We start from the raw sequence: 12,252 nt of genomic DNA on the forward strand, positions 1-12,252 counted from the left end.
ATCGTGTTAGTTTTAGGTGTACAGCACAGTTATTGAGTTACACACACACACACACACACACATATATTTCTTTTTCAGATTCTTTTCCCATATAGCTTATTACCAAATACTAAGTAGAGTTCCCTGTGCTATACAGTAGGTCCTTGTTGGTCATCTATTTTATATATAGTAGTGTATATTTGTTAATGCCAACCTCCTGATTTATTCCTACCCTTTCCCCCTTGAAGATATTTATGCATGAGTAAGTGAGTGAGTCTGAGTGAAGTCGCTCAGTCGTGTCTGACTCTTTGCGACCCCATGGACTATAGCCTATCAGGCTCTTCCGTCCATGGGATTTTCCAGGCAAGAGTGCTGGAGTGGATTGCCATTTCCTTCTCCAGGGGATCTTCCTGACCCAGGAATCAAACCCGGGTCTCCTGCATTGCAGGCAGACGCTTTACTGTCTGAGCCACCATAATTACTATTATTTGCCACCAAGCAGAAGACACAGGCTAAATGAAAAACCACAGCTACCAAATATTGTGCCCATTTTCTCTAAACCAGTCACAAAAAACAAACAACCATCATGACATCAATTGCAAGGGCTCTGGAGGTAGCGTGTTGCTTTTTGGGTGGATAATTCTTAGAAATAAGATGGGAAACTTATTCTTAGAAATAAGATGGGAAATAAGACTGCTTCAAGTTAGGAGGAAGACGGATGGCAAAAGGATGACTGTTGTTACTTCTGTTTAGTTGCTTAGTGTCTGACTCTTGCGACCCAATGTACTGGAGCCCGCCATGCTCTCTGTCCATGGGATTTCCCAGGGAAGAATACTGGAGTGGGTTGCTGAGATCTCCTCCAGGGGATCTTCCCCACCCAGGGATCAAACCCATGTCTCCTGCATTGCAGGTGTAGTCTTTACTGCTGAGCCACCAGGAAAGACCCCAAAAGATGACTGCTTGCAGGATATCCTGCCCTCTCCTCCATCCCTGGCCCAGGAGCTGGTGATCACATGGGACTGTTGGACCCCATAGAGCCTAATCTGGTCAGACTCCCTTGCCACTGGACTCCAACATCCTGGGATGCAAAGATGGCTTCATCTTTGGGGCTTTAGACATCTGAGGGGCAGCAAAATGCTCAGAACCTCCCCTCCCCAGAACCACCCTACACAGCATGGTCAGAATTAATAGTCACAAGTGTACATTACTGTAGGAATGAACAAAGAATGAATGAATCAGTGAGTAACTGGGGCTAACCCAGGCATTTGGGTCTGGATGGGGCAAGGAGATGCTGGTGTAACAAGTGCCTCCAGAAAGATACACAGGTTCCCAGCCTGATGTCAATGCCTCTGCATCCAGCACACCTGCTCCAGCCCTGCCCCATCTTTCTCCAGAGCACTCAGCACCATCTGACCTACTCTATTTTGTCTGTTTCCCAACCAAAAGGTAAGCTCCACAAAGGCAGGCTTTTCATTTGCTTGGGTCACGGCTATTTCCATAGCAGCCAGAACAGTGCCTGACATACAGCAGTCCCTTGGCGGATTTTGTGGCACGAGTGAAGGGCTGTCTCTGTCTTCCTAGAATGGAGGGGCCCCTGTGGCCCTGTTTCCAGAGTGCCCTCACCCCCTGGAGAAGAAATGTTGGTGGCAGCAATGGGTCATGGCATGTTCAGGGCTCAGGGAAGAAAAAGCGAGCAAGGAGGCCCATCAGCTCCCATCAGGTGGGAGGCCCGACTGTGCCAGGAGGGCTGGGCATGCTGGGGCATCGCTAATTAGGGCGACCTTGGCCATGCCTTCATGTTCACCACGGGCCTGAAAAACATACCAGTGTTTCCCGGAAAGAAAATACCCCTCCAATTTCCAGAATGCCCGAGTTAGACAAGAAAATAATCACTGAAATGCTTTTCACCAACGTTAAGAGTTTGCTTTCAGCTGAAGGAAAAGCTGACAATTCACAGCAAGAGACCCGGCCTTCTAGGTCTGCATTACAAACAAAGAAACAAAAACCATAATTCTGAGTCATTCTGCCTCTGATATGAGATGGGCACATGTTCTGTGCCCAGTTATATAATAAGCACCCCGACTCTTACTTTTGAAAGCAGCTCTGATTATATCAGCCCTGGACTCAAAAACTTCCAGAGGCTCCCACTGCCTGGGGAATAAAGCCCCAGTCCCCTGACCCAGCGCCTAAAGGTCTCCCCATGGATAGTGGGACGGTAAGTCCATTAACTGTCTGCTTAGTCCTGTAGTCAACTGAAGCCTGTCCTCACACTCAAGCCCGCAGCCCAGACAGTCTGCCCTGCCTTCTCTTTACATCCCATTCTGTTTTTCATACCAAGTGGGTGTCTCTCCCACTTGGATGTGAGCTCCTAAGTTCAGGAACAACATCTGTGTCACCCACACATGCCCGGATGCCTTGTGGATGAAAAATGTCACCTGCCATATCAGTAAACAAAGGATATTTCAACTGTCAAGCTGTCAAATTAGAGACATCCCGACAGTGAGCACTGAGGGGACTCAGGATGGAAACAAACAGGATACCTGTCACCAAGCCCTCAGCCACCCTCAACCCTGCACCCCGAAGGGATTCAGGATGGAAAGCACAGGATACTGGCCCCAGGTAGCTAAGCTGTATCAAAGGAATGATTTCAAAGAGCCCAGACTCTTACATCTTGCCACACATAGGAAAGGGCTAAATTCCTTAACTCTGAGATATATGGTTTTCTTTAATTAACAGTAATCTTTTAATGGGGCTTTCCAGTGGTAAAGAATCTGTCTGCTAATGCAAGAGATGCAGGTTTAATCCCTGGGTTAGGAAGAACCCTTGGAGTAGGAAATGGCAACCCATTCCAGTATTCTTGCCTGGGAAATCCCATGGTCAGAAGAGCCTGGTGGGCTACAGTCAATAGGGCTGCAAAGAGTAGGACATGACTGAGCAACTAAGCATGAAGGCAATCTTTGGATGTTCTGACTATCTGGTTTTTGTTGCAAAAACTCCTATATATTCTGGCTCCTCTCATACATCTTCAGAGTAATTCTTTAGCACTGAGAGGCTCGATAAAGGACAGATTGTATGGACCTAACAGAAGCAGAAGATATTAAGAAGAGGTGGCAAGAATACACAGAAGAACTGTACACAAAAGATCTTCATGACCCAGATAATCACGATGGTGTGATCACTGACCTAGAGCCAGACATCCTGGAATGTGAAGTCAAGTGGGCCTTAGAAAACATCATTACAAACAAAGTTAGTGGAGGTGATGGAATTCCAGGTGAGCTATTTCAAATCCTGAAGGATGATGCTGTGAAAGTGCTGCACTCAATATACCAGCAAATTTGGAAAACTCAGCAGTGGCCACAGGACTGGAAAAGGTCAGTTTTCATTACAATCCCAAAGAAAGGCAATGCCAAACAATGCTCAAATTACCACACAATTGCACTCATTTCACACACTAGTAAAGTAACGCTCAAAATTCTCCAAGCTAGGCTTCAGCAATATGTGAACCGTGAACTTCCTGATGTTCAAGCTGGATTTAGAAAAGGCAGAGGAACCAGAGACCAAACTGCCAACGTCCGCTGGATCATGGAAAAAGCAAGAGAGTTCCAGAAAAACATCTATTTCTGCTTTACTGACTATGCCAAAGCCTTTGACTGTGTGGATCACAATAAACTGTGGACAATTCTGAAAGAGATGGGAATACCAGACCACCTGACCTGCCTCTTGAGAAATCTGTATGCAGGTCAGGAAGTAACAGTTAGAACTGGACATGGAACAACAGACTGGTTCCAAATAGGAAAAGGAGTACGTCAAGGCTGTATATTGTCACCCTGCTTATTTAACTTATATGCAGAGTACATCATGAGAAATGCTGGGCTGGAAGAAGCACAGGCTGGAATTAAGGTTGCCGAGAGAAATATCAATAACCTCAGATATGCAGATGACACCACCCTTATGGCAGAAAGTGAAGAGGAACTAAAGAGCCTCTTGATGAAAGTGAAAGAGAAGAGTGAAAAAGTTGGCTTAAAGCTCAACATGCAGAAAACTAAGATCATGGCATCTGGTCCCATCACTTCATGAGAAATAAATGGGGAAACAGTGGAAACAGTGTCAGACTTTATTTTTTTGGGCTCCAAAATCACTGCAGATGGTGATTGCAGCCATGAAATTAAAAGACGCTTACTCCCTAGAAGGAAAGTTATGACCAAGCTAGACAGCATATTGAAAAGCAGAGACATTACTTTGCCAACAAAGGTCCATCTAGTTAAGGCTATGTTTTTTCCAGTGGTCATGTATGGATGTGAGAGTTGGACTGTGAAGAAGGTGTTGGAGAAGACTCTTGAGAGTCCCTTGGACTGCAAAGAGATCCAACCAGTCCATTCTGAAGGAGATCAGCCTTGGGATTTCTTTGGAAGGAATGATGCTAAAGCTGAAACTCCAGTACTTTGGCTACCTCATGCGAAGAGCTGACTCATTGGAAAATACTCTGATGCTGGGAGGGATTGGGGGCAGGAGGAGAAGGGGACGACAGAGGATGAGATGGCTGGATGGCATCACTGACTCGATGGACGTGAGTCTGAGTGAACTCTGGGAGCTGGTGATGGATAGGGAGGCCTGGCGTGCTGCGATTCATGGGGTCGCAAAGAGTCGGACACGACTGAGTGACTGAAATGAACTGAACTGAACTGAACTGAGAGGCTGTATCCCAGGCTTAAGTTCTTAGGATGTCTGCTGAATAAAATATAATTCTCAATTCTTATGCTGTGTATTTTTTTCAGTCAAATCCTTGACACACAGACACTGGGCTTGTGCTTGTTCAATGGGCCTGGCCTCCACTTGCCCTCAGTCCTATCCTTGACAGAGGTATAGTGGTACAGTAAGCCCCTACATATGAACACGTTCTGTTATGACAGTGCATTTCTAAGTCCAGTTGGTTCATAATTCCAACAAAGTTAGCCTAGGCTAACCTAGGCTAACCTAGGTACCCAACTAATACAATCAGCTATGCAGTACTGTACGGTAACAGGTTTATAAGACTCCTCACAGAAGTAATAAATAAACCTCTTTATACCAGGGCTTCCCTGGAGGTTCAGCTGGTAAAGAATCCACCTGCAATACAGGAGACCTGGGTTTGATCCCTGGGTTGAGAAGATCCCCTGGAGAAGGGATAGGCTATACACGCCAGGATTCTTGGGCTTTCCTTGTGGCTCAGCTGGTAAAGAATCAGCCTGCAATGCAGGAGACCTGGGTTCAATCCCTGGGTTGGGAAGATCTCCTGGAGAAGGGAACAGCTACCCACTCCAGTATTCTGTCCTGGAGAATCCCATGGACTGTATAGTCCATGGCCTTGCAAAGAGTTGGATATGACTGACCAAACTTTACTTTCATACAAATAATACAAAAAAACAAACACAGAAAATAAAGAAAACATTTTAAATCTTACAGTACAGTACCTTGAAAAATACAGTAGTATTTTTAATACTTTATTAAAAGTATTAAAGATTTATTAATCTTTAATAAGATTTAAGGAGACTTACTGTATTGCTAAAGATCCAATCTGATGATTTTTCTGCCATTCCCACCCCCTCCCAACATTCACACCATACTCTAAACCTCTCTGCATGCGCTGGAGTCACAGAGTCTGCTCCCACTGCCCTCCCGTCCTCCTGACCTCCCCACTCACCTCCCACACAGGATCAGAGCTTCTCAGGCACCAGGCTCTCCGCCCATACGCACCCAGGATTCAGCACCTACAGGTCCAACTGCTCCTCTTCTAAGAGACTGCTCCTTGGTCATTTCCTCCAAGAAACCCCTCATCTGCCCCAGGACCCAAGTACTTGGGCCTCTCCCCTGGGGCCCCTGCGCATACCCTCATCCTGTTTGTCTATCTGACTCTTCCAGGGATATGAGCTCCTTGAGGACAGGGACCATGGATAATTGTGTCCCTGGGAAGATGTGCAATTACCATTTCCAGAAGGCACAGGCCTCCAGATTGGGATGCCTTGCTCATTAGACTTTGAACGTTACAGCTGCGAGACCCCTTGTGGATACCACGTAAGTCTGTCCAGCCAGGAGCACACACCTGGCCCCTGGGGACCGAAGACAGAGAGGAGGCGCCAAAACTGCGTTCTCCCCTTTCCTGGCTCAGAATGTCTGTGGGCGTTTCTGAAGCAGAATCAACGGGCTAGCTTCCAGAAGGCTGAAACTATGTAAGGCAGAAGGAAACATCGGTCACCACAGCATCGTTCACTTTTCTGGCAGCCCCATGTTAGCAGAAGGTTCTAGCGCTGGCTCATGAAAAGAGGTCACCACTGGGAGAAATTCCTGAAAGACCTTCTAATAAGGCTGTGAGTGCCCCAGATCTGCTCTGGCTGATTCCTGCTTGCCGTGGCGGTCTCTGGGATCAGAGACACCGTCCACCTGTCTCAGGGTCAGAGAAGCTAGAAGGCTGCATGTCATCATCATGCCTGCCCGTGACAGTCTTTCCAAGGTCACGAACCTGACATAGTTTCCCCTCCGTGCCTTCCTCTGCACCCGGCTTCACACGGACTCCTGGGAGCTGAACCCCCTCTCAGGTCCCGCCTGCAATTTCCACAGCACTCACATGCATCCCTCTGGTCAGAACCCTCCCTGAGTACTGAGCACTCCTCAGGGCATCTCTGTGGCTGGCTGTCAGTGAGAAACAGGGAAGGTGATGGTGGGGATGTTGATGATCTGGGGAAAGAAGGAAGTTTTTAGCCGGTTACTGGGGAGACCACAGGCTTGAGGCTGAAAATTCAGGACAGCTGGGTTGGGGAGGTTTTCACACCCACACTCCAATTCTTGACAACAATGCCTGGTATCAGGAAGGCCTGATCACTCTAGAATGCATTGTGCAGCCAGCAGACCTGCAAGCTGATTTCTTTTTATTATTTTGGTTGCATTGTGAGGCATGTGGGATCTTAGTTCCCCACCCAGGGATCAAACCCACACCCACTGCATTGGAAGCAGAGAGTCTTAACCAATGCACCACTAGGGAAGTCCCTGCAAGTTGATTTCTGCGAGGTGTAATACCTGCATGACTCTGCAGGGGCGGGCAGTCCTGGTACAAGGCAGGGGTACAAGGCAGCCCGTGCTTACTTTATCAGCTGCCTTGTACCCCAGAGAGGATATCACAACACAGTGACAGTTCCTGGCATTTTTATGGCATTTCACAGCCTTGAGGGCAGGTGTCTAATTTGATCACACAACAATCTTTTGTGCTAAATGGTGCATGTGTCATCACCCTCTGTTTACAAATGAGCATCTGAGGCTCCTGGATCTTAAAAGACTTGCCCAAGGAGCCTCCCCTTCCTCACAAGTGGCAGCAGATCAGGACTCAAACATCCTTGGGGCCCAAAGAGAGTCACCTGCCGATTGATATGGTATGGTGAGTCCTGCTTCCTACATTTCAGCAGATCAGCAGCATTTTAAAACCCGTGTAACTGAGATTCAAGAACTCCAGGGCCTTGACAGTCCAAGGGCAGCCCATGGGCCAGCAGCACCAGCAACTCCTGGAAGCTCATTAAGAAAGCAGAACCTCACGTCCACCCAGACCTACGGAATCATCATCGGCCCATCAACAAGATCCCAGAGACTCAGAATTTGAGCAGCTCAGAGTTTGAGGCAATATGTGATTTCCTCCCTGTGCTTTGGCTGACTTTTCTAGCCTCATGTTGGGGAACTAGCCTCAGTGGGGAGGTCGCGAAGGAAAGAAACTTCTACCTGATTGTTTCCTGAAAACCACTAGAAAAGTTGGCTTATCTGGCCAGCTTCACCTTTTTCCTTCTCTCCCCAGCTTCCTGCTGAACTTTCACCCAGAGATACACGTGCTCAATTGACTCTAGATTTTCCATTCATTTCAATGAAAGTACAAACACGGAAGATGCGATTTCAGTTTGCCTTCATTTCTGGGAACCCTAGTATCTGTTTAAAGAACTCCCAATGTGACAGGGGATTAAGGTGTACAAATTACTGATACCAAAGAGGACCCAATGGGGCTCCTGGCACAAAAGCTTTTCTGTATCCCCTGAGAAATGGAGTATTCCCTGTGTAGCAGTAAACAAGGATGTCAGAGTCATCAGTGACTCCAGCCCTCCGGGGCTCTCGGGAAGGAGAGGAACACCTGCACCATCTGGCAGCCACCAGGCTGCAGCCCCTCCCTGTGGTGAGCACTGAGGAACTCACGCGTGAAGAAACACAGGATACAGGCCCAGGGTAGCTGAGACGCATATGAAAGGAATGACTTCAGTGAGCCCAGACGCTTGCATCTTTTCCATAGTAGAAAAGTGCTAAATTCCTTAACTTGGGATATCTGGTTTTCTTAAATTCACAAAAATACTTTTGACGTTCAGACTACTTGCCCTTAGTTGCAAACTTCTATATAACCTGACACTGCCCACGCCCACCTTGCCGCCTCCATCCCACTCCCCCTACCATCCCCTGCCCCGGTTCCCAGGAGCAGGTCTCTCAGGTTACTTGAGATGCTGTCTCCCAGCCCTGAAGTCCTAAAAATCCTCACTGAATAAAACGTAACTCTCAACTTTTAGATTATCACTATTTTTTAAGTCAACACCCCCAGCTTTTGATTCCAGGAAACAGGCTTCATTCAGCCTCCATGACCTTCCCTGAGTTCCAATGAGCAGGTTCAAACAGATGCTAATCAGGGAAGGGAGGGGATTCGGGGATGAGAAAGGAACAGGCAAGAAACAACAGTGTGGCCTTGGGGCAGGGTCCTGGTTCCCCTCCAGGGATGCACAGAAAAGTGTGATTGAGCCATTCTGCAGATACCGAAACCCCCACCAGGTGGGAGAAGGTAACTGCGGGCTGCCCACAAGCATGTAGACCCCGGACTCGTTGGAACAACAGAAGGTTGATGAAGCTGACTCCCACTTTCCTCACCACCAACCCATCAGAAGAATATCCGTGAGCTGCTCACATCCTCTCTGAACCATTAAGATGAAACTCCTCACCCTGCCCCCCAGGTCAGGACACACAGTTCTGAGGGCATTCGCCTGCTGTGGTCCTCTTTGCCAGGCAAAGCAATAAAGCTATTTTTTTCTACTTCACCCAAAACTCTGCCTCGGAGATTTAATTTGGTGTTGGGGTATGGAGGCCTGATTTGGCCTCACTATTAGGTATAAAACAAACTACATGGATATACAGTACAATGTGGGGAAACAGCCAATATTTTATAATAACTATAAATGGCGTATAGCCTCTAAAAGCTGTGAATTACTAGATTGCACACCTAAAACTTATATAATACTGTACATCAACTAAATGTCAATAATTTAAAAAAAAGCCAATAAAAAAAGACCTCCCAGTTTGAGATGTGACATAGTCATGAGTTTCTAGGTAGTCTGTGATGCTAACATTTTCCTCTCCCTTTTCTGAGAAAGAATATTCTTTCACTTCTCCAGTGGTATGCCTAGATTAACTGACATGCCCAATCATTGACTGGTAAAATCAGCAGCTCTGTTTAGACACAAGCAGAACACAATTTATAACCGGAAAGATTTTTTTTTAGTGGTGAGCTCAGCTTTAGTACAGAAATTGGTCAAGGTTTTACCTGGCTTCTCTAATCAAGTTATGGTTTTGCCCCCTCCCCTCCACTGTTCTTCAGCTGACGTAATAATCACTATGATTCTCTTCTGATTTTTCCCAGATATTTTTAACAGGCAGAACATAAGCTGAAATCAAGGTATGACGTCTTTCTATGTTTAATCTGCTTCAGTGATCTTTCGTTTTTTTTCCCCATAGACCTTTTAACCAACTGAGCCTGGTTCCTTCTGTGTTGTTTTCAGCACAATTAATTAATGGTGCTGGGCCTGCACTAAATGGCCAGCGATGCCAGTCTTGTCCCAAGGAGAGCATTATGTTAAAGACACATGCTTAGGGCAGTAGCTGGTGTTGCCTCTCAGGGATGCCCTCTTTGAGTCCACATGTTTGAACAAAGCAGAGAAAAACCATTTCATCTTCCCTCCAGTAATTCTCCATGAAGAAAGGGCATATACACCCACTTTGCGAGAGGCAGTAGCATACTATCCTACTCTGTTTAAAGAAAGGCAAACTCCTAATTACAAACTGAATACACTCAGGGCTACTTTACTATTAATGCATTATTTACTGAATGTTTGCTTTTCTCTGTGACTAAAAGCAGGCCATTATTTCTCTCTTGACTTTGGGACAATCTGGGGCTCTGTTAAAGTTTCTAAACCAATCTGTTTCAGTCTGCTTTTAGCTGCTGTTCAGAAGAGGTACATTAAGTGCCTCTCGAGAGATATCTGGCTGGGCCATGAAGCCACTGATTTAAGTCAACACTGACAATGCCCCAGGCCTGGGCTCCGGTTCTGGGTTCCAGGCTGTCACATGCCTCTCTCCAGAACTCGCTCCCAGTCCTTTCCACTAAGGGGTGCTGGTCATTGAAAGCTCACCAGTGCTCCTTCCTCTAGAATGAGTGCTCTGACTTACCACTTGGCCTTTTAAAGGAGCCAGTCCAAATTATCTCTGAACACTCAAAACCTTTGGCGCCTGACACCTCCAAGTTGAATTTGACATTGACAAAATGGTAGAATCTCAGAAAAAAATTCTGATCAGCGTGTAACCTTCGTTCCTAAAACCTCTTTACTCCCTGGACTCAACGATGTTTTCTGGCTACCTTGCAACTTCTAAAGGCAACTTTTCAACCAGGGCTGAAGTTTGAACCAGATGATAAATGGGACACGGTGACTGTACAGGGGGTTTGGTAGGGTGGAAGTAAGGGGGTGGGGTGGAAAGAAGGCAGTGGTGAAGGAGTGAACAACCCTCAACTTCCAAATTTTTATCCATTTCTGAGGCTGATGAAAGAGAAATTCCCCGGGCCCACCTGGTCACCTTGACCAGTATTCTTTCCTTTTTTTTTTTTTTCCTGAGTAGATGTGATTTGGGCCAATAGTAAGGTCCTTGACATAGTCACAGAGGACCTCAGCTTTGGGTGACCATGAGATCTAGGGATGGGCATAGATGATAACCCAGGGCCAACACTAAGCATCTGACTCTGGAGGAGGTTGGGGCACCCTGCTGTACATGGTGGCAGAGGGCTGGCATCTGGACTTCTGACCTCTTTCAAAGGGAGGTCATTTCAATGAGAAAATACACATGCATAAATACAGTCAACAAAGTTCAGACCATGCTTTGACTTTGATGGCAACACTGCCAGATATTCAGACACCTGCCTCCAACCACATAATCAAAAGAGGAAATGGCTTGTGCCTAGGGGAAATGAGTAATCAAGTCTTTGCCATGAGCACCCGCAGGGTTGAGAAGGTAAGTTACAGGGAGTAGCCATGTCACCTGGCTCCATGGACCTATCCTCAGCCCAGTCTGAGGAGGATAACAGAGCCATACAGTTTTCCCGTTTCTACCCTTTCTGGGGACTTACCACAGCCCATCTCTGGAAGCTGCTGCCTTCTCCAGCCTACTAGAAAGGAATTCCTGGGGTGAAAGGCTAGAGGCGGAGGAAGGGTGTTCACCACTTCTGAAGGGAATGAATTCTGATCCTGGAACCTCACTAAGACAACGAGAGACACGGTGACTTCCTACTGTGTCTGCTGGCCCATCTCATCACCCACCCAGCAGCATCAGCGTTCCGGAGAGCAGCCCCATGCTGAGCCTGCATCCCAGCGGAGGTGCCTACCTGTATCTCTGCTTCACTGACTGCTTCTCCGCTGACTTGCAGATGTGCCCCGCATAGTACAAGGGGAAGAATAAAAAGTTCCAGTTGGTGGCAAACCACGTCAGGGTGAAGGGAGCATCGAACTTCCTGAAGGTCAGCTTGGCGAGCTGCGTGGCGCCCGCCCAGGAGGCGCACACGCACAGCACCACCGCCACACCCCAGAAGATCTTCTTGAGCTGCGCGCGGGAGCATCTCCAGCAGTGGCGGCTCGGTCTCCCACCGGCCTCGGTCCCCGCCGGCGCCTGGGCCTCCGCCGGGCCCGGGGAGTCCCGGGGGCGCTCCTCCCCTGGCGGCAGAGAAGGGAGAAGTTAACTGGGGCCTCCACACCTTCACGCGGCCTCCACAGCTTCACGTGGCCAGGCTGAAGGGGGTGGGGGTGGGAGGGATGCCAAGAGGGTAACCGACTCCCCCACTGCGATTGTTATTGCCACCCTGGGGAGGAGAGTTGGGGGGGATGGGGGGAATGGGGGCCTGGGGACAGCTTCCTGAAACAAAACTTGAAGACATTGTCTCTGGTTTTCTTATCCTCTAGAATTGTTGTT

At 47.6% G+C, this 12,252-nt stretch overlaps 1 protein-coding gene across 4 annotated transcripts in view; it reads right to left on the minus strand.

Annotated features, from left to right (window-relative positions):
- The window catches only part of SLC35F3 (solute carrier family 35 member F3), a 147,689-nt gene that overhangs the window by 113,998 nt on the left and 21,439 nt on the right, over positions 1-12,252 (minus strand). For 3 of the 4 annotated variants that reach the window (XR_015157174.1, XM_086382897.1, XM_086382895.1), the window contains exon 2: positions 11,672-11,996. Coding sequence is in view for 3 of the 4 variants with exons in the window: in XM_086382895.1 (XP_086239021.1) it covers positions 11,672-11,996 (325 nt within the window). In the remaining variant the exon portion in view is untranslated. Of the gene's footprint in view, positions 1-6,475; positions 6,691-11,671; positions 11,997-12,252 lie in introns of all 4 variants that reach the window. The other variant, XM_086382898.1, reaches the window with a different exon arrangement.

The sequence above is a fragment of the Bos grunniens genome, chromosome 28 (assembly GCF_055505025.1).
Source record: "Bos grunniens cultivar Pamir isolate PY7600 chromosome 28, Bosgru_T2T1.0, whole genome shotgun sequence".
Classification (NCBI taxonomy): domain Eukaryota; kingdom Metazoa; phylum Chordata; class Mammalia; order Artiodactyla; family Bovidae; genus Bos; species Bos grunniens.